At 39.9% G+C, this 26,333-nt stretch overlaps 1 protein-coding gene across 1 annotated transcript; it reads left to right on the top strand.

Moving 5' to 3' along the window:
* Positions 1-261: 261 nt before the first annotated feature.
* Positions 262-25,900, top strand: LOC110976870 (clathrin heavy chain 2-like). Its single transcript, XM_022230525.2, has 8 exons — positions 262-464; positions 15,504-15,723; positions 16,214-16,369; positions 16,717-16,847; positions 16,995-17,168; positions 17,687-17,800; positions 17,972-18,145; positions 18,692-25,900. The coding sequence occupies exons 1-8, from the start codon at positions 414-416 to the stop codon at positions 18,797-18,799; spliced, it is 1,128 nt and encodes a 375-aa protein (XP_022086217.1). The 5' UTR covers positions 262-413; the 3' UTR covers positions 18,800-25,900.
* The last annotated feature ends 433 nt before the right edge of the window (positions 25,901-26,333 follow it).

The raw sequence follows: 26,333 nt of genomic DNA on the forward strand, positions 1-26,333 counted from the left end.
TTCCGGGTTAGAGGTTAGTCTTGCGCTGTTCTTTTCCCAGGAAGTGAAAGAAGGAACTACATTCTTTTCTATGTTAATTGTCCTTGACTTGTTAAATGAATTTAGTATTTTTCTCCATAATTTGCATTATTTGAATAACTTTTTTGAACGTAATACTGAGGGAAATTTCTTCCATATTAATGAATCCAAGGGAGAAATGGATCCAGTTTTCCTCTGGAAAAGTATCAGCACAATACAACGCATGCACGCTGCATAGTGCATAGCGCGTCACTACCCGAGCTGCATGCGCTGCAAACTTGCACTTTCGGGAATTGAATTAATTGGGAACTTCCCGATTTCTTCAGTTTTGCGTCGAGTCACCAGCTCCACACGACGCATAATGATAACGTAAGCTTGCTAGAGAGCCTCGCAGAATGGACGAGCGGACAGAAAGTCCCATCATTAGCGTGCAACATATTTTCCAGGTAAGATTTTCTCAAGTCCGTCCAATCATCAGTTCAGTGTGTTCGAGTGTGCAGTACATTTACTGTACATGTACCCTGTACGTCTGCAGACCGGTCTAGTCTCCATAGGCAGGCCTGACGACTGTCATAGTGTATTGTTTGCTTAACTATGCAGCGCGTGCAAAGCTAGCTTGTTCATGAGGGCTCTCAAATTACATGAAATCATCCATGTATTTGTGTGTTTCCTACATCTAACCCAAATCAAAATTCAACTCCTTTGGAAGTTTCTTTTAGTGAGTATAGGTTTGCTTAATTATTTTATGAATGAAATACGTGCCTTTCTGGTCTTTTCAATTTCATTTATTATTTCTCCGGGGATACTGACACAGTCCAAACCAAATGAAACAACAGACTTGCACAACATTTGCTAACAGCCCTGAAGGATATTTACCGAAAACTTTAAAACCGAATTCAATCACTGTCAAGCATGTCAAGAGGGTCTCCTAACATGCCTAAAATGTCAAATACAAAAACACAAAAATCACATACCAACTGTCCATGATTTAGGCCTATACAGACAAAACTCAAAATTCATAAAATCAGCTTTTCAGCTGCATGGCAAGGATACATGTATAATCAACTTGGCTGGTTAGTTTGGGCAAGATTGCATCAGGGTTTGTTGAAAAGTAACCCTAAACCTTCCCCAACCACACAGAATTAAACAATAATAAAGTGTTTAATTCTGTGGGGATAGGTCTGGTAGGCCCAGACAGCTGGCTTTTGTATTGGGTTTGGCATACCTCAGAAAAACTAAGTCCAGCAGCCTCTGTGAACAAACCCCTTCGCGTGAATGGGGAAGGTTAGGGCCAGCAACCCTTGAGCCATTAGGGTTGAAGACTGAGAAATACTTGTATGAAAAAATGTTGTGTGGCTTATACAGTTGTATTGATTATATTTACAAACGTAAAAAATGACAATAAAAATACTGGACAAAATCACTTTACTTGAGGTGGGTAATTAAAAGTAACATGTAGTACATGAATTATTGATAATTTACCATTCAAATGCTGATATCCATGGATGAGCTTTATACAAGTGTTAAACATTAAAGAAACTTTGTTTTAGCTTCAATGATTAATTAGCTATGAGCGTGAGAAATGAATGTGACGGACGTTGCACGTTATGATAGAGCTTTTTGACCTTCGGTACATGTATGTAAGTAAAACTCTGTGAAAATGCTGCCTCCAGCTTTTTATACCAACTGCATGTTGCAGTTGGTCCGAATCCATTCTATCCAGGCATGAATTGGAAGTTCGAAAAAAGTACCCCCCGTATAGTCCAATTTTGTTAAAGCTGTTACGGACGTTAAACTTTGTTTCGGACATTACATGTACCGGTATAGAAATAAACATGTCAAGAAAACAACTTTAAGAATTATTTATTAATTATACATTTGTAATTTTCGATACAGTATTGCCATGATATCCCCTCAGATTCAATATTCAATTAACCCTAACACTCCTCAGTCCTCCAACAGGTGAAGGATTGAGGAGTGTTAGGGTTAAGGTATGCCCCTTACCAGTAAGAGTGGACTAAAAATTGTACAATCGAGTTAACATTTTGGCAGTCATGTCACAGTTAGTGTGGAATTGTCCACATGCGCAAGATTCCCTTACAGTTATTCAGAGAAAAAAGCTTTTTGAATGTCAGTACAATGAATCATCAATTATGCCTGACCTTTACCCCCATTATCAGGTCTTTAACCTTTATTCATGGCCTTGTTCAAGTAGACTCATAATGTCAGCGGTTCCTGTTTGCCAATCTCCTGTGCAGTCAGAGGCTAAGATTGAAAGTGCAGATAATCTCGCTTTGATTTAATTTGTGCCGACATGCCAGTGAAAAGGCTTCAACTGCGGTTTACTTCACAGACTAAGTTCAGCATTACATGCATCTGTGCACAGTTCCCGCTGAAATTGACCAAGGACAGTTAATTTCAACGTAGATGACCTGATTATAATGTAAAATAAGAGCAGAAAATGCACGTGTACCAGTACATGCATGGAGGCTCTATGTGCATGTACAAGAAAAGAAATTAATATTGAAGAGATGCGTATAATGCCTTATCGTGATTGCACATACGTGTACAGTGACTAATACATGTATGATGCAGGTCAGATACCGTACTGCTCATTATACCATACGATACTGTAAGACATGTACATAGCCATTCTAGTGTGGTTTCTGAATGCAATCATCCACACTCTACGGTACATTCATTTTGCAGAATTTGAGATGTACAATGTATGAGCGATTTAAGAAGTGCGTTTGTGTTACCATCAGAAAGAAATGAAGAGTACATACTGGCATACAGAGTCATTTGATATGCGTTCATTTGTGGTGGGCATTGTTAACTCTAAGCCAATGCACAGGTACATGGTACATACATGTCTGTGACTATTTTTGTGTCTGCAAAGTTTCAGTTTTCATTTCACACACCGTGAACGTGTCAGTCCAGTGCCATGAAGGTTCTGTACAAGGAAATAAGTTTTGAAACAAAGTTTCGGATGTTGATGACTTAAAAAGAAAATCTTTCCCGTTGAAATTGCGGAAACAGGTAATAGTGCTGACTGGTTAAAAGAAAAAGACATGCTGTTTGCTTGAGATGCTGTATGCTTGACATGCTGTTTGCTTGAGATGCTGTGTGCTTGAGATGCTGTATGCTTGAGATGCTGTTTGCTTGAGATGCTGTATGCTTGACATGCTGTTTGCTTGAGATGCTGTTTGCTTGAGATGCTGTTTGCTTGAGATGCTGTTTGCTTGACATGCTGTATGCTTGAGATGCTGTATGCTTGACATGCTGTTAGCTTGAGATGCTGTATGCTTAAGATGCTGTATGCTTAAGATGCTGTATGCTTGAGATGCTGTATGCTTGACATGCTGTATGCTTAAGATGCTGTATGCTTAAGATGCTGTATGCTTGACATGCTGTTTGCTTGAGATGCTGTATGCTTGACATGCTGTTTGCTTGAGATGCTGTATGCTTGAGATGCTGTATGCTTGACATGCTGTATGCTTGACATGCTGTTTGCTTGAGATGCTGTATGCTTGACATGCTGTTTGCTTGAGATGCTGTATGCTTGAGATGCTGTATGCTTGAGATGCTGTGTGCTTGAGATGCTGTATGCTTGAGATGCTGTGTGCTTGAGATGCTGTATGCTTGACATGCTGTATGCTTAAGATGCTGTATGCTTAAGATGCTGTATGCTTGAGATGCTGTGTGCTTGAGATGCTGTATGCTTAAGATGCTGTATGCTTAAGATGCTGTATGCTTGAGATGCTGTATGCTTGAGATGCTGTATGCTTAAGATGCTGTATGCTTGAGATGCTGTATGCTTGAGATGCTGTATGCTTGAGATGCTGTATGCTTAAGATGCTGTATGCTTAAGATGCTGTATGCTTAAGATGCTGTATGCTTAAGATGCTGTATGCTTAAGATGCTGTATGCTTAAGATGCTGTATGCTTGAGATGCTGTATGCTTAAGATGCTGTATGCTTAAGATGCTGTATGCTTAAGATGCTGTATGCTTAAGATGCTGTATGCTTAAGATGCTGTATGCTTAAGATGCTGTTTGCTTGAGATGCTGTATGCTTGAGATGCTGTATGCTTGAGATGCTGTATGCTTGAGATGCTGTATGCTTGAGATGCTGATCAGATTATGTGGGAAGCCTTTATTCTTTTTCTTGGAAGCAGATTACTCATTTTCCAAGTTTGGTGTAAAACAGTCTCCCAGGCAAAATGCCATTCAAGATGGTTTCTCACCTGCAGAACTATCATCAGATTTTACTCTTTAAAAATAACAAATTTGGTAGACGTTGCATGAGAACGCTCCCAGCATCTGCCCACTCACCAGTGAAACTTTGGCTCAACGTTGCGGAATTACACAATGTTATTTGCGTCATTGGTCATGCCTCCCAAATTCAAGAAATAAGTCTACATATCCAGAATAAGACAACAATTACATGTACATGTATCACAACTGTTTAAACAGGTGTACAGTCAGTTTTAGTTGAAATGGATTGTTTCAAATGAAGTATTTGAATAGATAATCCAACAGTTGTGCATGATTGCCAACAGACTTGAAACTGCAGTATTCAGACACTGATCCTTTGTGGTTTTGTGGCCAAATTCTCTTTTAGTTTAACATAGAATGTTACCATGGTAACTGCACAGTGTTGGGTCTCTTCAGGCTCAGCAAGTTTCTTATTAACAGGAAAACAGTCGCCGTGCCATTTACAGTTCAAATAACCAAGGGCCATTAGTGTGAACACAACCTCATTTTGTTAGCCAATTCCCGCTGTCAGTTTTACGATGATCGTCTAGAATTTTAATTTTGCCGCTTGATAGGAAGGCTTTTTGGGGTTGCCGTGACAATGCCAGTGCGGGAGGCAATGTCCAGGACATTTCAGTCCTGAGTTACATATGCCAGGCAGATATTTGATTAAATGCAATAAGCATGATAAGTAGGAATGGTGAAATTCCAATCAGGTGTGTACAGATTGTTCTTCCGACATGTATCAACTGAGGCCTGCCCACATACATGTACCGATAGCCCCTTCCTCCATCCCCCGCCCTGAGGCACGTCAGTCTGTAGCCAAGAAATGTAATTGACTTCATTACAGTACTCCAGCAGAGTGCAATGTATGCACTCATCCATTTACAGATGTAGAAATATACAAAAACCTGAACATGGGAAGTAATTTGGTCTTATCCGATAATCTAACCTTCTCATTTTCTGCAGAATATATATGTATATAATACAAAACTGCTGCAAACTGCTTGCTGATTAGTGACCTAAAATACAAATCACAAAATGTGGAGGGCCTGACGTTTCGATCGTAGTACATGTAGCATACCGGTAGGCAGAGAAAGATTCTGCTAGGATCGAAACGTCAAGCCCTCCTTATTTTGGAATTTCTGCAGACCTTCGTTGGACCAGGTAGGCACAAACAATAAGACCGTTGTTTGTTCCAGCTGCCTACATGCACAGATTCTGTGCGCTTGACTACAAGTTTCTCATTGATGAAACAGTACACTTCATTTGTCACTTGTATTTCACCTGTGCAGGTTGTTGAATTGTAACATGGACCTTGTACCTACTTGGGAACGCATTTTGAATGGATTTAAGGCCTGCTCGTGCGGCCTCGCTATTGTAGCAACCTGAGATTTATATTAACCCTAACTGCCAAGGCTCTTTTGGCTAGGATGCACCCTCAATCCTTCAAAATTGTCAAACTGCCCCCATGAAAAAATTGTGTACACCCTCAGCCCTGCAAAATCCTCTGATATTTCTTGAATATGTTCTGTAGGAAGGGGTGCCTACTGCCTCAAGCCTTCAAAATCTTTGAGCAATTTCTCTCATTAATGATTATGTTAAGGCAGTGTGAATGGTGTCCTGGAGCGTTGTGGATGATTTCACATAATGTGGGCATAAATTTATGCATTGCTGACCATAAACAACACAACGTCTAACCCGTGCCCGCAACCTTGAGACAATGCATCCTTTTAAAATCAGCAATGCTGTTTTTTTTCATGCAGCAGGGGTCGAAATTAAGCTTTTTTTCCTGGAAGCCAGCAGGACCGGACCAGTACTAAATTTTCACTGGTCCTGCTGAAAGTTTGATGGTCCCATACCAAAACCGCTAATGCAGCCGCTTGAGCAATCCTTGTTAGGGCACAGGCCAGGCCACCATGAATTTTTTTTTTTTTTAGTTTGCCCCATCAGGCAGGTCATGCCCTAAAATTATATTTTTTTTTCACAAATTGTAATATAAGTAGAGAGACATAAAAACAAGCATTGTAATGTGAGAAAAGGTTATTGAACGATGTTTGTGAAGACAGAAAAGACATCAGATTTCAACTGGCCCATCGGACCACCAGTTTAATTAGATCAGCTAGTCCGCCTCAGGCCAGCGGACCAGTGTTAAGTGCGACCCCTGTACTGCCTCAATCCTTTAAAATTCCGGCTCCAAACCACACAGAGGATTTTGAAAGATTGAGGATGGTTAGCGTTAATTAAAATAGGTAGAGAAATTTGCCAAGGTTATGTACATGTAAGGTACATGTACCTACACATGTAAAAACAACAGTTTAGAATAAACTAGAATTTCTTGCCTTGCCTACCTACATGTAAGTACATGTACAGTGTAGGTATTCTGTGCCACATCTAGCTTTTAAATGTACATGTACTAGTAGATATTCTGTGCCAAATCTAGCTTTTAAATGTACATGTAGGTACATGTATTCTGTGTCAAATCTAGCTTTTAAATGTACATGTACTAGTAGATATTCTGTGCCAAACCTGGCTTTTAAATATATATGTGTTAGTAGGTATTCTGTGTCAAATCTGGCTTTTAAATGTATATGTGTTAGTAGGTATTCTGTGTCAAATCTGGCTTTTAAATGTCCATGTACTAGTAGGTATTCTGTGCCACATCTAGCTTGTAAATGTAAATGTACAAGTAGGTATTCTGTGCCACATCTAGCTTGTAAATGTCCATGTTCAAGTAGGTATTCTGTGCCACATGTAGCTTTTAATTGTATATGTACAAGTAGGTATTCTGTGCCACATCTAGCTTTTAATTGTCCATGTACAAGTAGGTATTCTGTGCCACATCTAGCTTTTAAATGTCCATGTACTAGTAGATATTCTGTGCCACATCTAGCTTTTAAATGTCCATGTACAAGTCGGTATTCTGTGCCACATCTAGCTTTTAATTGTCCATGTACAAGTAGGTATTCTGTGCCACATCTAGCTTGTAATTGTCCATGTACAAGTACATGTACATGTAGGTGTTCTGTGCCACATCTAGCTTTTAAATGTACATGTACAAGTAGGTATTCTGTGCCACATCTAGCTTTTAAATGTACATGTACATGTACAAGTAGGTATTCTGTGCCACATCTAGCTTTTAAATGTACAATTTGTCTCCTGTCATGATTGACAATATTCCCATCCAAAGGGTCTCATCTGCCAAATTTCTAGGGGTTGTTGTCGATTATAATCGTTCTTGGTCTGAGCATATCTCCTCTATTACAAAAATTATTTTTCGTAATACTGGTGTCCTTTTATATGCTTTGTCACTTTCTTAACTCTTTCTCTTTGGTCTTATTATATAACACTCTTATTCTTCCGTATCTCTCTTACTGCAATATCGTCTGGGCGAATTCAAGTAGTCACAAATTGCATTCTTTATTTGTCTCTCAAAAACGTGCCATTAGAATATGCACTCTCTCACACCCTCGTGCTCATAGTGCACCCTTGTTTGCACAACTTCGCACCCTTACTGTCTTTGACATACATAAACTTCAAACTGGTATCTTCATGTACAAATTCTATCGTAACCTCCTCCCTTCCACTTTTGCCTCTTACTTTAGATCTATTGAAACTGTTCATAGCTATTCTACTAGATCCCGGTGTAATCTTTATATTCCTTTCACTCGTACCTCTTATTCAATGCACACACTTCGCTTTTATGGAGCCCGACTTTGGAACACCATCGACAATCAAATTAAAGGTCAATCTTCTGTGGGTTGTTTCAAAACTTCGTATAAAAGAGCCCTCCTATCCCATTACACGGCACAGCTTGCTCTTTAATTGTCTTATTTGTATTTATTTTATTATGTTACTTTGTGGATTATCATTGCCTTCTTTGGATTTCAAATGAGCTGATCAGATTTTCGTCCATTAATTATTGTTTTGTCTTGTCTTTTGTCTTGTCTGTTCGTCATCTGTCTGCCATGTCTGTCTTGTTTCTGTCCTGTCTGCCATGCCTATCTTGTTTCTGTCCTGTCTGCCATGCCTCTCTTGTTTTGTCTTGTCTGCCATGTCTGTCTTGTTTTTGTTCAGTCTGTCATGTCTGTCCAAAGGCTGTTCCCCATAAGCCGTGGCTTCCCTGAACAGCCTCCATACTCATTAATTCCGTGATGCTTCTGCTATTGTTTTCTCTTTTGTAAGTTGTTTTTTTCATTACTCTGATTTCTGTGACAAATTTTTTTATTAATCAATCATGTACAGTGTTATACAATGATATTACGGATTTCATGACTTTCCTGTGCTTAATCTTGCTCCAGTAACAGTCTGGAAATAAATGTGAATTGAATTGAATACATGTACTAGTAGGATTTCTGTGCCACATCTACATTAGCTTTTAAATGTCCATGTACTAGTAGGTATTCTGTGCCACATCTAGCTTTTAAATGTCCATGTACAAGTAGGTATTCTGTGCCACATCTAGCTTTTAATTGTAAATGTACCGGTACTAGTTGGTCATTATCATGAGTTCATAAATCCTGACATTTTGATGGCATAGTGACATACCATACTCTAATTTGTCCTGGAGAGTATTCACATTTTGATCTATTGTACTGCCTCATACCTAAGACAAACAGTGTTAATATGCTGTAAATTGATTTGCGCAACTATCAAAGAAACCGGAGATTAACTATTCATAATTTTGAATCAACCTAGGGGCTTCCAGTGCTGAAACCTTGGGGGAGGGGGGGGACAGGGTCGGAAGGGGGTTATTGATGGGCTTATCAAGTTCCTGCATGGATACGTACATTATGAATGATGTGAAATTCACAGCAATGACAAGGATCAGGAAAGCGGCGTCAATAATTGTGCACGCTGCCGTACAGCCGCAGTTGGGAGTCCGATAATCCAAACACGGGAGAAGGTACTCACGACACACTTGGTAGTATCCTCACAGGTGGGCAGGCAGTTGACGGTCAGGGAGTGTACTGTACATGTACATGTAGCCCTAATTTGACTCAATTCAATACCCCCCTCCCCGTGGCATTACTGTTCAGAGGGAACGGCGTGAGGGTTCAGGAATTGCAAATTGTCAGGAGAATATCTGATGTATAAAGCTTACTATCGGTTGATGTTGAATTGTCAAAGCAGGGTTTTTAAATAGTTCAGACTCTAAGCAGAGTCCTTGGCCTCTTTGTTACATGTAGGCCTACCGGTATAGCGTATGAAGTACATGTGCAGATATCGTCGTCTTTTTATTGTTCAGCACAAGACATGATGATGATAATTGCAATCTTTGGTATTTACGATGTTCATTGTACCGTGTAAGCCCTAACTGACCTGAATACTACAAAGTACTACTTCGTCGTTGAATGCAGTATTCAGCGCTGTCGCTTGTAAGAGGACAGCACCTTTTTGTTCTCTGAAGCCATAAAATACGATATAGATCAGACAATGTGCCATACAGGACTGAGACACTAAGAATGCCTGACTTTATGGAGGAGAAGTAGTCCATGTGATTTGTAGGGCTGGGTCCTTCAGGCTCAGACTACTACTTGGTATTTTGTAGTACTGAGTACTGTAAGCCAAACGATTGGTGTGATAGGGATGTTTGAAACGCTTTCCATAAACATCTACATATATGTCAGTATTTAGGCTTATTTAAATTACGCTAGTTGTCAGGGCTTGCCCTTTATTTTTTCTGACAGTAGCCCGCCGGGCTAGTGAATTGCGATTTTCACTAGCCCGTAGAGATTTTTACTAGTCCATGAAATGTGTGGAAAAAACATAACAAAGCAGGGATTTGACTTAAGAAGGTTGTTGACTGTTGTTCATGGTTGGCTAGAAATCACTTTCGCTGGTAGTGGAGTTGGGATATTCTTCCTCCACACTATCACATCATTAGTCTTGGTCCGACAAGACGTTTCTATCAACCGCTATCACATTGGGTTATAGCGGTTCGTGGGTAGACTGGTTCCCGTTCCCTACTCACTCACCAGGCATGATTATCCAATGCGGTGCTTGCGATCAGTGGTACAACGAAGTCACTTACGAACCAGATTGCACCAGTTTATGGACGCAGTATCGATTTTTGGTATCTGGTTCCCAGTACGAATTGTATGTTAATTATATTGGTCATGAACATGTACCTGGGTCACTGACTACTGTACTGGAGAAACTATCGTTGATGCTACATGTAGGTACTAGGTACAATGTACATGGACATTGTCCCAGCACACAATACGGGATTCAAGGTGCGAACGTGTACCTTTTTTTACTAGCCTGCCCAGCAAGTTGGGAAGGGGTTTTTACTAGCCCGCAGCCGTTTTTACTAGCCATTGTACGGTCCAGCTAACGTTAAGGTCAAGCCCTGGTTGTAATGCAGTTCAGCACAGTGGACAGGAACTATTTATGTATAGGGCCTACAGAGCACATGTTCAAATAGGTGTCAAATATGTGTTAAGTGTTAACATTCATTTATTCATTCATAGATTGCACCTGTTGTCATGAAGAGCAGGTTTTAAGATTGCTTTAAATAGAATTGCAAGCAGACTATTCACCACATGCACGAGGGTGTGAAATAAATTGTGTATGCTCATTATTTGTATTATTTACTGTGGAACTGCATACCTGCACATCATGGAGTTTCCAGGTCATTTACAGCTCTTTCTTGTTTTATATCATCATGACAAATATCCCATTCATAACTTGACACACTGTACGTGTCCATGTCCGGTGTCACCCGACTGCTTGAGGATGTTTGTGAGGACTCTTTCAGAATCAATTTGCAAGTGTTGGATCATTCTGCCTCAAGCTAGTGGCACATGCTCCATGTGATGAAATATGTATACTGACTGGGCTTCAAATATGTATACTGACTGGGCTTCAAATATGCATACTGACTGGGCTTCAAATATGTATACTGACTGGGCTTCAAATATGTATACTGACTGGGCTTCAAATATGCATACTGACTGGGCTTCAAATATGCATACTGACTGGGCTTCCAATATGCATACTGACTGGGCTTCAAATATGCATCCTGACTGGGCTTCAAATATGTATACTGACTGGGCTTCAAATATGCATACTGACTGGGCTTCAAATATGCATACTGACTGGGCTTCAAATATGCATACTGACTGGGCTTCAAATATGCATACTGACTGGGCTTCCAATATGCATACTGACTGGGCTTCCAATATGCATACTGACTGGGCTTCAAATATGCATACTGACTGGGCTTCAAATATGCATACTGACTGGGCTTCAAATATGCATACTGACTGGGCTTCAAATATGCATACTGACTGGGCTTCAAATATGCATACTGACTGGGCTTCAAATATGTATACTGACTGGGCTTCAAATATGTATACTGACTGGGCTTCAAATATGTATACTGACTGGGCTTCAAATATGCATACTGACTGGGCTTCAAATATGTATACTGACTGGGCTTCAAGTATGTACATGTATACTGACTGGGCTTCATAATGCTGTGTGTAAATCTTCAAAAAAAAAGTGAAAACCACTCTAAATTTTGATGGTCTCTTGGCTTTGGGAGCAAATGACCCTTTCCGAACGATGTGATGGGTTGAGTTTGTTGGATTAATGGCTGTATTATGAACAACTCCTTTTAATAGTATGCAGAATTTCGCCCCACAAAATTGAAAGCCAGAAAAATTATTTGCAGATATTAGAAGTGCACAGAAGCCTTGCCAAAGCAAAAAAATCTCCCAACATGCCAGGCTGACTGAATTTAACCACCCACATCAACGCAAATGACTTTCCCTTGAAGCATCAAAGGAATGCGGTTTTAAATCATGTTTCCCCTGTTGATATAATGCAGAGGATATTGCATTTGCAGTTGACAAAATTGTACCCTGGTCGGGGCTGGAGTGATTTAGTGCAGGCAGGGGGAAGTCTAGTTGAATTGGGAGTTGGGACCGACCATAAATAACTCCATCTAATGGCTCAGGCTGTAGTGCATTTCTGCCTATGGATCTGCATGGCAATGCTCAGCAGGGCGTTGTTTAACAGCAATGTGTGAAATGCCATCCAAGTACAAGTGTTGGTCCCAGTGGGATGTCTAACCGCTGACTGACAGCAGCCTCATCTTGAATCCCCAAGGATCCTGATTAGGATCAAGTTTGATGATGATGTAGTTTGTCCCCTCTCAGTACTGATCAACTCTGATTTAAATTGCCGAACCACAGTTTTGTACTCTGTTTATGCTTCCCTTTATATAGTCACAGTGCCTGGTTTGTTTTAGTTGCGATTAGAGTTTTCCCCATCTTGTTTTTGAAGAGGTTCCATGGATATACCCGGTACAATGTGCATTGTACTATCAAAATAAACATAAAATGTGCATGTAGGACATCTTTTCTCGTATAGTGCACAGAACTCGATGAAAACTAGACTTTAAATACAGATATTTTTGTTATGTACAGTGCAGGTACATGTATGTTTGATAATAGATTCAAGTCCATACTTCGAACAAACGTTGCCTTCTGCAAAAAAAAAATAATTGGTCAGAGCTCTGAAGGAAAGACATTAGAGCACAAGGAATCAAGTTGCTTGCCAAAAGCCCCTTGTAATCCTGTAATCAGTTGAAGAAATATTTTGGTTTCACTCAAGTGTTTTGATTTCATGTTGTCATTTTTAACACATTCTAACCCTTGGGAAACAGAGAAGTAAGGAAAGTGGGGTCATATTTTTTTCCAATTGTTTAGACACTTGACTTTTTGTGAGGACTTACTTCCCTGTGCTCAGTTTCGGCAGAGGAGAAAAAGTGACAGGATGTTTTTCAAAAGGGATAAGAATCTTTTTTCAAACTGATTAACAAACACCTAATTGCTTCATCGTGTTTGTTAGGAAGACTCATACTGAAAGTCTTTGAATGTCTGATATTTTCATTTTTTAAAGTGAGAAAAGCCTTTGTACCGTATTGCAAATTAATAATTGTCTCTTGTCCATGCTGTGGCCTTTTTTTTTCTGACCACACATTGCTCTCTTTCGGTATCTTGTACTCATAATCCACATCCACTGATGTCATAGAATAAACATTTGTTTTGACTGAAAATCCAACAGACTAAAAAGATTTATTTTAAAGATTGAGTTTCCATGGTTGTACTAGTAGTGTTGGATTGTTACAGTGTAGAAGCTGGAAAGGTAATTATCCTTGTAATCTTGAGTAATAGACTTGGCAGTCACCCTTCATGGATATAAATGGCAAAGGTTATTTTGGGGGCCAAATGGCAAAGGTTATTTTGGGGGCCAAATGGCAAAGGTTATTTTGGGGGCCGGGGTGTTTGTCATTGTTGCAGATGTAGAATTGTAAATGTGACTTGGAAAAGTGCAGACATCTGTAAAACAGATATTAAAAGAGTAGAAGGTTTTGGCAAACACCTGCTGTTTCCATGTAAACAGGGCTTTTTCAAGGTATTGGTTTGATTGCAGATTCAGACCGATGTTTCTCATTATGTGAATTGACATAAACAGGAGTCCTTGTTGACTGTGCGTGCATAATGCACATGGACAGCCCTAAATGCCTTCCCAGTCAGATTTGATTCATATACAGTTTTTTAGAGTGCATATTAGTGGGCCATAAACCTGACCAGAGTCCAGCATCTTTGTCTTTTGTCTGGCAGCTGTTAATTTGTGTTTACAAGCCTACAAGGGACATGTTAACATTTACAGTACCGGTAGCTTCTGCAGAATGGTTGATCACGAAGGTTTCTTTTTAAGCAAAGTTCACATACCTCAACAGTTACGGGTGCACCACTACAAATAAATTCCCATAGACAGCAGTGATAAATCCCCATACTTCACAAATATTTTAAAAATACTCACAACTCTCACAGGTGTTCAGGCTGCACAGAAAATTGATGTTCCACATGTCCTCTTTCATTTTCCTTTCAATTTTCGGGGGGGGGGGGTTGACCAATGAATTTTTGAGAAATTTTCACCAGAAGCAGACCACCCCTAAAATGCAGAAAATGTCCCTGTCCAGAAAAGTAGCCTTTTTGAAAAACCCTCCCTCGGCAAAATGGCCCAAATAGTGCTGCTTTCAAACCCGATTGCATCCAAATTGCTCAGAATTGGAAGCCCTGAGTCCGGCCCACAGGTCCAGTCTCATATTTCTTCAATTCCTCAGTTCCATGGCTCTCAGGACCCTCTAATATAGAATATTTTGAGTGTATAACTTTTATTAATTATTAATTACAAGGGTGCGCCCATTATCACATGTTGCACATGTGAGATAAGAAGGTCTTGTGCCCCACCCACCTCCCCGTGAGAGCCACGTAACCTGTGCAATATGTACAATATTCTACATGGATGTGGTACATCATCATGATCAGGATTAGAGTAAGATTATTAGGGCTTAGTCAATTTGTATAAATCACTGTTATTCGAATATTTGAATTTCAGTTCACAATCAGATATCCGAATATTGGGTCATACTGACCTTCAGGTTGTTGACAAACAAATCATATACAAAATCAGTTGCTACAATGCAAATGATTTACTTTGTGAATCATTCTAAGTTTTCTGTTGTTTTTCATTTGAATCTGCTTGAAACAAGCTTTCATAGTGCAATATTTGTAATTATAACAAAAATAAAATTCTCCCTTTTCATGAATTTGTGCATTGGAATATTCAAATTTGGAATACAATTTCACATGTTCAATAATAAATGGGATAGTCAGACCAGCCCTAAAGATTATGTGCATATTCTGCAGTGTGACATGTACAAGTTCAGCTTTCCCCTTTTCCTTAAATCTTCCCAAAATGGGAATGAACTGAAGAGTACATTTTTGTACGGGTTTCTTCTCCTTGTTGCAGTGTGTACATGTACATGTACATCATGTCCTGTAAGGGGTGAGACTCTGTACATTTCTGATGCGTCAAACACATGTTCAGCTCCCAGTGGCTGGGTGGTGTTTACATCCCCCAGAGCTCATACAGAGACCGCAGAAACAGATGCCCCTAGTCTCCTTGGCCTTTCTGCTCTCTTGAAGTGATCCCTTCCATAATTGGATCTGTCTAATAGAGTTCTCCTTGACCAAGGAAATTTCCTGCAACCTTCACGTGCAAAGTTTCAGGGTTGCCAGATACATTGTAACATTTACTGAATTTCATAACATCAGTGCCGTCATAAGAATTTCTTGAGTTATTATTACAGATGGTAAAAATCAGATCTGTATGATTTGATGTTTTGTTTGTTGACATTTTGGGGGCACAGCTTTCCCATTACGGCGTAAAGCAGGAACATGTGACTTTCCCTCGAGTCACCATGTCATCCCATCGCTGGATCTGCTGTCGTCACATCAGCCGCAAACGCAAGAAGGTGGATTGCATCACGGCAATCAACTTGACTCGCAAGACACCCCGCTCACTGACGTGGCCTTGTGTGGCCGACTCGGCTATGATGAACCCTAGAAAACCCTGGCTGGCCCTCAAAGGTGAGCCATCAAGATATGAATATTTCTTTGTAAAATAGTATTTGATGTTACTTTCATGTAAATTTGCCTTGGAATTATGCAGTCATGAATCCATCAATATACTGCATAACAAAGAATTGCAAATTTAGCGGACTGTTTAGTTTGATTTTAGTCCAGGTCAGTAAAATATTCTACACGTGAGGCTTGTGTCTTGTCCTGTTTGGCCTGAATGGATTCTTTTAAATGAGAAAAGTAAATAAACATTACCTACATATACACGTATCTCATGAGCCGTATGTGATATACAGTTCTTCGGATGGGTACATATGACTGCAACTACACACATCATTGGTCGTGGGCTTGCGCCGATACACATCATTGCCCATTCTAAACATGAACATCTGACATTCACTTGGAATTTTTCCAGCAGCCGTTCAACTCAAACAAACTCAGCCTGCTTATTTGTGTAAGATCCCATGATAGCGGTCTGTTTATTTGATCTGTTCTTTAGTGGGACGGCACTTCCAAGTATTCAACATTGTGGCCGAGAAGCAGCTTCATCGCTGTACCACCAAAGACGACGTGCAATATTGGACGTGGATCAGCGATGACATCATCAGTATGGTGGGATCCAAGGCTGTATACCATTGGGACCTCTCTCCACCTGGTCAGTTTGTTATCGTTAATTGGGACTGTTTGATGTAAAAACCACAGTGTCTATGCCTCAATACGCCTATGTGATGATAGACTACCACTTGAGCAGAGTTAGAAGTAGACTGGAAACCTGATGTCATGCATGCATTTGAGGATCAGTATTTGCCTAACACCTGCTGAGATTTGATTGGTTGCTGTATCTTGTTTTGATTAGTTTTTCATATTGTCAGCCATTTTGTGGCTTTGGCTCAGTTTTTGCCATTAGCTCATTATGAAGCATAGCCGTAGCCATGGGCAGCAATGCCCGTTTCAGACATGGCTGTTAATCTTGCTAAGTTTTGTGTGTTTGTTTCATTTCAGCTGATTTGGGTCCTCAGAAGATCTTTATTCGACACGGTCGACTCAGCTTCTGTCAAATAATCGGTTACAAAGCGGACCCCACGCAACGCTGGCTGGCGCTCGTCGGACTCTTCAGGGAATTTGATAATGAAGTGAGTTCCCAGCCATAATGATTCGTCTGGTACCTTTATCATTCTGTGTTGATTTTAGTATGAAGTGATGGTCATGTGATCGCTGCCAGACTAGATACACTGCCAGTTCCAAAAGAATCATTTCACTCTCAATTTCTTTTATCCTAGTCGGACAATTTGAGCTACGTATCAGGTCTCACCCAAATCTACTCAGTAGACAATAAGTACAGCCAGCCCATTGATGCTCAGGCCGTCTCGTTTGGGATGTACCGACGAAGCGAGAATATCTTGCCATCCAGCTTTCTCTGCCTTGCCAACAGGTCACCGGGTCAGCAAGGAAAGGTATTGGTTTGATTGCTAGTAGCTTGAGGGAACTTACTGCTCTGTCTTCTAAGAACCAAACCGGATTGTATTGCTCTGTCAAAATCACTACGTGTATTCTAACACACTTGTTAGATGTGCTGGTTTAATGTGCCGAAAAATCAGGATCGCAGTTTTCAAATGCTGAGCTACTTTAGCTTGAATGAAAGTGGTGGACCGGGCAATTTGCCCCCATGTGGTTCCCAGAATGCAACAGGATAAACACAGGATAGCATCACAAAAGCTGTGAAGCAATTTGATGCGGAGATGGTTTCTCAAATCAAGTTCTGTCTCAGCAAAAAAATTCTATAAAGGAAATATTCAACGCTCAGAAAAACCCTTCCTATAAAATGTTAATGCTTCATAGTTGTCAAATGGTAGAGACATCCAAGTACAGAATGGAAAGTAAACATGAGTCCTACATGTTTCATTTCTTTTGAGAATTAAGCATTCTTAGTTATTTCTGTGAAGTAACACTTTTATTCTGTATTCTGATATAGCTGCATGTAATTGAGCTCGGACCTCATAAGCCCGGTAATACCGCCCTCATCAGCTGTACAGAACAACTATTTTTTGACGAAGGGGACAGCCACGACTTCCCTGTTTCTATTCAGGTAAGACTTGACACAAATTGAGATGGACTTTTTGTGTTTGTGAGTCTTCTGTTGCTTTGTCTGTCAGTGTTCTCTCACTGTCTGATTAAGTCTGTCTGTCTCCCTGTATGCTTCCCAGTAGGAACATTTGTACCATTCACTCCTTGTTTTGCTTTGCTTCCCTAATTGCAGATTTGTTCAAATTATGGCCTGGTCTATGTTCTGACGAAGCACGGCCAAATCAAAGTGTGTGATATTGAAACGGGTACCCACCTCTCTAGTGCTAGCGTGTCGCCCCTGACTCTCTTCACGGGGGCACCAGACTGTGAAGGCAAGCGAGTGCTCACAGTGGACAGATCAGGAAAGGTCAGACTTGTAAAATTTGCTGAATAATTTGAAACTAGTTGATTCATGAAAGTGATTTGCTTCCTCTTTCACTTAGCCATCCTAAATCCAAATCGGAATTTGGTTTTATACAAAGTGTGATGAAACCCTTTGAGTCTGCTAATCTAAAGGATTTTTAAGGTGTTAATGTGACCCGTCATTTTGAATGAGGTTTAAGTAGGTGATTTAAATTCTGTGGACCTTACATTTTATGTGTTGTAAGTATCATTTTATCATTGGGATTGGTGTGGCTTAGAGTTCTGCCTGGTTTTATCTTCCAACCAGCTGCTTGTGTAGATGTACATGTATGTGGAATGCAGTTGAACATCACAGAGGGCCCAACAGTCACAAAATTGTTTGAAAAGACAAAGCTCACATCACAGAGGATTAGCTCGAAGGGTTAAAAGTATGTGCTGTCTGGATCTAACGGTTATTAAGGATTACAGACTTGGAGGATTAAGTCACAACTGCTTGCAAGCTGAAGCATTGTTTGAAATGATATCTTTTTTTTCTCGTTTTCTCCTCCAGTTTTCTGCAGTTGGTGTTCGGGAACGTGCATTAATAGACTATACTAGGACTGAGCTGAAACGACCAGCCATTGCTAGGAGACTTGAGAAGAGTATGTTCCCAGAATGAACCAAACCATTCAGTTGTGGGACAATCGTTTATTGAGTTCTTATCGCAGATACCCAGAATGCTCATTTTTTTTGGTCGGTAGAAAAATTGACATGTGCCAACGTTTGCAAAATGCCATCACTTTGCCAATACAGATGTCTATTGATATGCTGGTTCCTCAAGTGATTGAAATTACAGTTTGCGTAAGTCTAGGAACCAGCCATCAGTGAGTACCAGGAAGATCTGATACATCCACAACTCATTCACTATCATTAGTCTCATTTTGAAGGATACACGTTATCTCACACATGCTTGTGCGGTAGTCGTGGCGAGATACCCACAATTACACCAATCCTAATTTGCCCAACAACTGAAAAATTTCACCACACCTTTTTGTCACGGATGTAAAAGTCTCTCATCTTGCAATGTACTTGACATTGCTGGGGTCAAGGGTCATTACCAAGGATGCAATGTGAGGAGAAAACATCTGAGTTGCTGGAGTTTATATGCATATGAGAAATGGCCAGTGGTACAATGTGTGTGTTATTAGCCATCATTCCATGGGAAGATGCTGAAAATGGGTACCAGGGGGCTAGACTGGTAACCTGACACATAAGGCAGACAGCGACTTCACACTTTCATTGGTTGCGTCATTTTTGTGCTGTGATGTTGCTACATTTTCCTGTACTTTGATGGCCAGACTAACTTGCCTTAAGATGGTATGTGGTTGGTGTATTGCAGCTGCTTTTGTGTTCGTCTCGAGCCAACTTGAAGTTGGAAGGTCATCATGCCAGAAGTTAGGTAGATGCTGTGGCTGAGGATTGACAGTAAGAAATCTATTGGTATGGACAGATGGCTTGGAAACATGCTATGAGTGTTGTTAAATGAAACAGATAGCAATGACAGGTTGGAAATGCAGAGGATGAAATTATGTCTTTTACTGATGAATTTCTGGATGACCTTCACAGAAAGGTTGTTTCTTGAATGTGTGGTGATTGGCTGTGTTTAAATCATTGCTTTGAAATTGAAACAGTTGAATATTGAGCATCACACATCATTCAATCAGAGACAATTTAGCAAGCAGTGGATATGAAATGCTTGTTCGTGGAGGCAATGAGCCTTTTAAACCGTCTTTATGTTGCAAAAATTTACTGTTATTGCTGTATGAGAACTTGGTGCTTTTTTATTGGTCAGATTTTGACAATGGTTTTCCCCACGAGTGTTTAGTGCCAAGAATGAGCTGTGATTTCGTGAATGGTTGCCGTGGATACTTGGAGCCCACCTCAGTTTTTTTTAGTATTTCGGTTTTATGTCACTTCATTGTTGTACGTGAGGATAGTGATCGTATTCCTAGTGTAAACTAGTAAATGTAAGATGTTTGAAATCTACTTTTGTCTGATTGAGATTGAAATGTATATTTAGAAATTACAGAATGTGTACCATAGATTCCTGAACTCCTGTTGACATATAAAAGACATTTGTGGATAAACTCAGTCAAAGATAAAGAACCTGACACCTATTTTAACACCAAATTAACCTAAACCACCTAGGGACCATTGAAATCCTGCATAACCTTGTTGGGTTCAGCATGGTTAACCCCCGTAGGGTCCATTGAAATCCTGCATAACCTTGTTGGCTTCAGCATGGCTAACCCCCTGGGGTCCATTGAAATCCTGCATAACCTTGTTGGGTTCAGCATGGTTAACCCCCTTAGGGACCATTGAAATCCTGCATAACCTTGTTGGCTTCAGCATGGCTAACCCCCTGGGGTCCATTGAAATCCTGCATAACCTTGTTGGCTTCAGCATGGCTAAGCCCCTGGGGTCCATTGAAATCCTGCATAACCTTGTTGGCTTCAGCATGGTTAACCCCCGTAGGGTCCATTGAAATCCTGCATAACCTTGTTGGGTTCAGCATGGTTAACCCCCGTAGGGTCCATTGAAATCCTGCATAACCTTGTTGGGTTCAGCATGGTTAACCCCTTAGGGACCATTGAAATCCTGCATAACTTCGTTGGGTTCAGCATGGTTAACCCCTTAGGGACCATTGAAATCCTGCATAACCTTGTTGGGTTCAGCATGGTTAACCCCTTAGGGACCTTTGAAATCCTGCATAACCTTGTTGGGGTCAGCATGGTTAAACCCCTAGGGACCATTGAAATCCTGCATAACCTTGTTGGCTTCAGCATGGCTAACCCCCGTAGGGTCCATTGAAATCCTACATAACCTTGTTGGGTTCGATCAGCATGGTTAACCCCCTAGGGACCATTGAAATCCGGCATAACCTTGTTGGCTTCAGCATGGTTAACCCCCTAGGGACCATTGAAATCCTGCATAACCTTGTTGGCTTCAGCATGGCTAACCCCCGTAGGGTCCATTGAAATCCTACATAACCTTGTTGGGTTCGATCAGCATGGTTAACCCCCTAGGGACCATTGAAATCCGGCATAACCTTGTTGGCTTCAGCATGGTTAACCCCCTAGGGTCCATTGAAATCGTGCATAACCTTGTTGGGTTCGATCAGCATGGTTAACCCCCTAGGGACCATTAAAATCCTGCATAACCTTGTTGGGTTCAGCATGGTTATCTCTGTTTTTGAGCTGTTTGGTTCAGCCTTACTCCAAGTGGTATTTTTTTTTACTTGTGCAGGATCCAAGCATTAAATTGAATGCTACAATGGATGGATTATCTGAAGTGACTGACTGACAGTCATTTTTGGGATCCATCTCAAACCTCTAGGGAGATAATGTTATTGCGTTTGGGCTAAATGAAATCCAATTCTGCTTCCCATTACATGGCATTTGTGAACGGGGTAGGTAGGTATTAGAGTAGGGCTTTTTCTGGTTTGTTGTGGAGTGCTTTATACTGCTCCAGTGTGCAGCTGAGTGTTAAAAGGTGAAATATTACTGCAGCGAGCAAGGCTAGGTGGCATCGGTTTCAAATGAACAACACTTTAAAAGAGCACCTCTAAGGAAAACATGTTTTCTCAGATTTCATCTGTTCAAATGAATATGGAAGCATTCAATCGAACACAGTGTCATTTGTCTTCAGAGCTCAACTATAACAAGCTTAAAAGGGCTTTTTCTGTTCATGCCAAGATGTGAATTCTGAGTGTAAATTGTGCCATTCAGAGAAAACGAGGGGATCCTTGCCCTGTGTTTGTAATGGATAAACCCTGTGCATGCCAAGCAATGCATGTAGCTATTGTTTGTTGCCGTTGCTTGGCATGCAAAGGTTTATCCACTACAGACACAGAGCGAGGTTTCCCTCGTTTTCTCTGTTTTCTCTGAATGGCACAATTTACACTCAGAATTCACATCTTGGCATGAACAGAAAAAGCCCTTTTAAGCTTGTTATAGTTGAGCTCTGAAGACAAATGACACTGTGTTTGATTTGAATGCTTCCATATTTAAACAGATGAAATCAGAGAAAACATGTCTTCCTTAGAGGTGTTCGTTAAAGGGCGCTAGTTGTGTGCATAAATAAGTCTGTGGAACCTTTTTGAACCATGTTCAAACAAAACAGATACATTTTTAATTTTACATTTCCTGAAGTTTCCCCAAAAAAACTTAAGGGTCGCACCGTCAAAGTAGGTTAGGTAAGGAAACAGGTAGCTTTTTTTTCTTCAGCAACCTCATTTATAGGTTTGGTCAAACTATTTAATGTGGCATACATATACATGTGACTAACCAATCTGCCTTCCCGTCGTTGAAATTTTGTGAACCTTATCTGCCACAATACCTCAAGCGATGCAAGAAAAGTATGGCGCTGCAAGATGTGGCTAAATTCAGAAGTTGGTGTACAAAAGTCAATTTGGGCCCAATAGTGAACAGAAGCAGGGTTGAAATGCTAACAGATGTCAATGTGTGTCAGATAAATCACACAGTGTCCACACGTGCATCTTTTACTTTGCCTAAAGGACACAAATGAAAGGTGTTTCCTGTCCTTGGTGGCCGGCCCGTCATTTAGTTGTATCCTTGATGATATGTGTTTGGGCTTAGTCTATGCATGTTGGTGTGATACAAGAGCAACAAGAAATGCAATGTCTTTTACTCGATGGTGTCAGAAAATACACCTGTTGGGGTCTCTGGATGCTAAAACAAAACCAACTGTGAAGTCAGAAATGATTTGGATGAAGGAATTTAGATTGTGATTTCATTTACAAGAGACAGTCTGAATCCTGAAGTGCACTACATGAAGAATATGGCCAGTCCTTCAGTTTCTTTCTTCTTGTAGGTTTTGTGTTGTTTTCCTTGGTATGCTAAAAGTGTTCAAAGTATAAATTAAGTAACAGGGAGATGACATTTGCACAATAACAGCATATTTCTAAATGTAACTAATTGTCATTTATTGCGGTTTTTTTTTCGTAAAAGATGTGAACGTTTCCAGCCGGCTGCTTTTTGATATGTTGAAACCAAACAACTGTTTTTGGACGTCTCCCAGAAACTGTGGACAAACAGTTTTATTTTTCAGTTGCAAAAGGTGAATGAGAAAAGCAATGTTGTTGTGAGTTTGCACATAAGCTGCTGTAACCAAAAGGTGTTTTTTTTTTCTCATTATCCTGTTTGTTTTTGGACATTTCTTCTCAGATTTTTAAATTAATTTTTGGGAACTTTTTTAGACGGAAATCTACACATGTACACATGTCTGCTCCTAATGGACCGAAAATGGCTTACCGAACTGGATAAAATTGGCTGCTAAAAATCAGTATTTTTCAAACACTGTAAATTTTAAAATTTGAGCTTTGTTGTGACCAACAGGTGTTTGTATGTACAAGTGTAATGTCTATGATGTGAACTACTTTGTATCATGTAATGTTTTTGTAAATCTAATGTATATTGGGGTATTTTTGCAGCTCATGACAACTCTATTGTACACCATATGTGTGTGGAATGGAACAGTGATGGACTAAATTCACCGTGCACTGTAAATAAGATGGTGAGGATTTAGCTTTTGAATAATTCATGATTAGGAAACCCCCTTCGTGGGCAGTATTGATCACATGACACTGTCTGCACATTGCCTCCTTTAGAGTATATTAGCCATTCCATGGAGGCTTTCATCATAGTCACTTGAGCCCTGATGTGGTTTTCATTTATTAACTATTTATAAATTTCTTTGTTAAATACTCTCGTAAAGTATGGGATTTTCCACAAGTATTCAGTGTTGATTCTGCAGATTACAAAATGCTATGATCTTTTTGGCATGTTTGAAATTAATTTTGTGATTACTTTTGTCATGATTTGTGAATCTGTTTGCATCTGTGCTATAAAGTTTGGGCAAAATGACTCCCATTCGCAAGTGACCTTGAATAAGTCCCCAAAATTGAAGGAGCCTTTCTTAATAATGGTGTAAGATTTATTTTTAGGGGTGCAATTGCAGTCAGAACAAAAGGAAAAATATTGTTTGTGCAATGTCGATGTGGATACACAGATTAATGTGTACATTAGAACCTTTTTGTAATGTTTTAAAATTGTGTAACATAGAGTAAGTTATAGCAAAGGTGTTTGTATCATTCCTATGCTGTGGCTTCCCTGTTTTCGATGCAAATGTTTACGTACAACACAGTGGGAAATATTCGATTTAGCATGTGGTGATTTAGCATTTGGATAAGGTTACAATTTAATTTTTACAGTGTCTGTTGATTCATGAAGTGTTATCTTTTGGCATGTTGATACTATAAATACAAATGAAATGTTTGTTCAGGTTTATATGAAGTACAAAGTTCAAATCTTGTCTCATCAACAGCCCTGGATTATCGGCAATGTGTAGTCGGCAAGGATACATACTGCTGAAACAAGTGCCAAATCTTTCAGCTAAAATTGAGGCATGTGTTTTTTGTTGCAGTTGGGGATACATGTAGGTGTATTTTGAACAAAGCGGACCAAAGTGCATTGGATGTGTGTAATCGGTGTGCTGTTGATGAGGTGAATAGGCACGGTGTTGTGAAGTTTGATTCGGCAGAGTTGTCAAATTAATCCCAAGTTAAATTACAAGTGAATCATAAACACCTGTTACATGTATATGACCGACCAGTCTGTGTCCATGGGTAATGGAATGAATGTTCATAAACACCTGTTACATGTATATGACCGACCAGTCTGTGTCCGTGGGTAATGGAATGAATGTTCATAAACACCTGTTACATGTATATGACCGACCAGTCTGAGTCCGTGGGTAATGGAATGAATGTTCATAAACACCTGTTACATGTATATGACAGACCAGTCTGTGTCCGTGGGTAATGGAATGAATGTTTTGTTACAGCTGTGACGTGAAACACAATTCTTTTTATGATTTGGTCAGGATGAATTTGACAACAACCTGGCTGTAAAGAGGGCACAGTTTTCTTAGCAACAAAAGCTCTGTTGGTTGCTACCAACAAAATGAATACTCCCGATCAATATGGCTCTTTTCAACCGATGCGAGGGGTGCTTCTGCTCGGACGGATAGAGATCTAGAGAAAACTAGAGGAATTTCTGTGATTGTTTTGAGATTCAAATGAAGCATTTGTTTTGAGAAGAGTTTTCATTGCATATTGTTTTAAGTTTTCTGTATCGTTAGAATTTTTTTCTGTTTTCTCACTTGTATATGCCACCGATTCTGCATTAATCAAATTACTCATTGCAACTTTTTTATGGGTCATTCTATGATTTCAGGGTCCAACTGTGTGACTTTTTGTGTCCCTGCTACACCCGACCTTTGTTATTTGACATGGAAATATCACGGAAATTGATTTCAAATTATTTCACTTGTTTGGCAGGTAATTTGCATTGATTTGTCATTCTTGGAAATCAAAAAATGTGTTATGAACTTACAGAAAAAATCATGTGAGATGTGACAGGGACACCAAAAAAAATCGGACCCGCAATTTATAGAATGACCCTGTTTAATTTTGGACGCTGCTTGATGAACCTTGAGACATGCTGACCTTTATCTTTGAAATAATGTTTCAATTTTGTTGCGGTATGGAAGTGAATATGCTGCTCATTAGTTGGACCTTTGTAGGTGAAATCAGTTGGACTGAATAGGTTCCAGTATCATCTAGCCAGAATATTGACTTTGGGACTTAGTGTACAAGGTGTAAATGACACAATAAACATGGAACTAGGAAAGAAGTGGAGATTTGTTCCAATAAAGTTGTCTTGTGTTGCTTGTGTTAACTGCGGAAATGTAGAGTGACTGTGGGTTAAGATGAAGTCCTCAAAGATTCAGACCTTACTTTGGTTTGTTGGACTTGGAACTAAATCACATCACACAGTATACTGGAACAGTAAAATTTATGAAATACAGCATCACTAGGAGCTTGCCTTTCGTCATGCTTTCATGAAATAATTGGAAGTTTCCTCTTTTTTTTTTCAAAATGTAAGGTGTACGCCTTCTCTCCTTTTTATGCTGATTGTTTGTTCAAACTAAAAAACTTCACTCCTAACTAACCCCTTGTCATCTTTTCTACCCAAATTTCACCCAAAATGCAAGACTAACCCCTTGTCATCTTTTCTACCCAAAATGCAAGACTAACCCCTTGTCATCTTTTCTACCCAAATTTCACCCAA

Source organism: Acanthaster planci, linkage group LG09 (genome assembly GCF_054643075.1).
Source record: "Acanthaster planci isolate LZ-2023a linkage group LG09, COTS_SCS, whole genome shotgun sequence".
In the NCBI taxonomy this organism is placed as follows: domain Eukaryota; kingdom Metazoa; phylum Echinodermata; class Asteroidea; order Valvatida; family Acanthasteridae; genus Acanthaster; species Acanthaster planci.

Bases quoted from the DNA above. Each gene is read 5' to 3' on its own strand.
- LOC110976870 (XM_022230525.2), top strand. From the start codon at position 414: ATGGACGAGCGGACAGAAAGTCCCATCATTAGCGTGCAACATATTTTC. The intron at 465-15,503 runs GTAAGATTTTCT...TTGGGGGCACAG, and splicing joins GCGTGCAACATATTTTCCAG to CTTTCCCATTACGGCGTAAA. The intron at 17,169-17,686 runs GTATTGGTTTGA...ATTCTGATATAG, and splicing joins CACCGGGTCAGCAAGGAAAG to CTGCATGTAATTGAGCTCGG.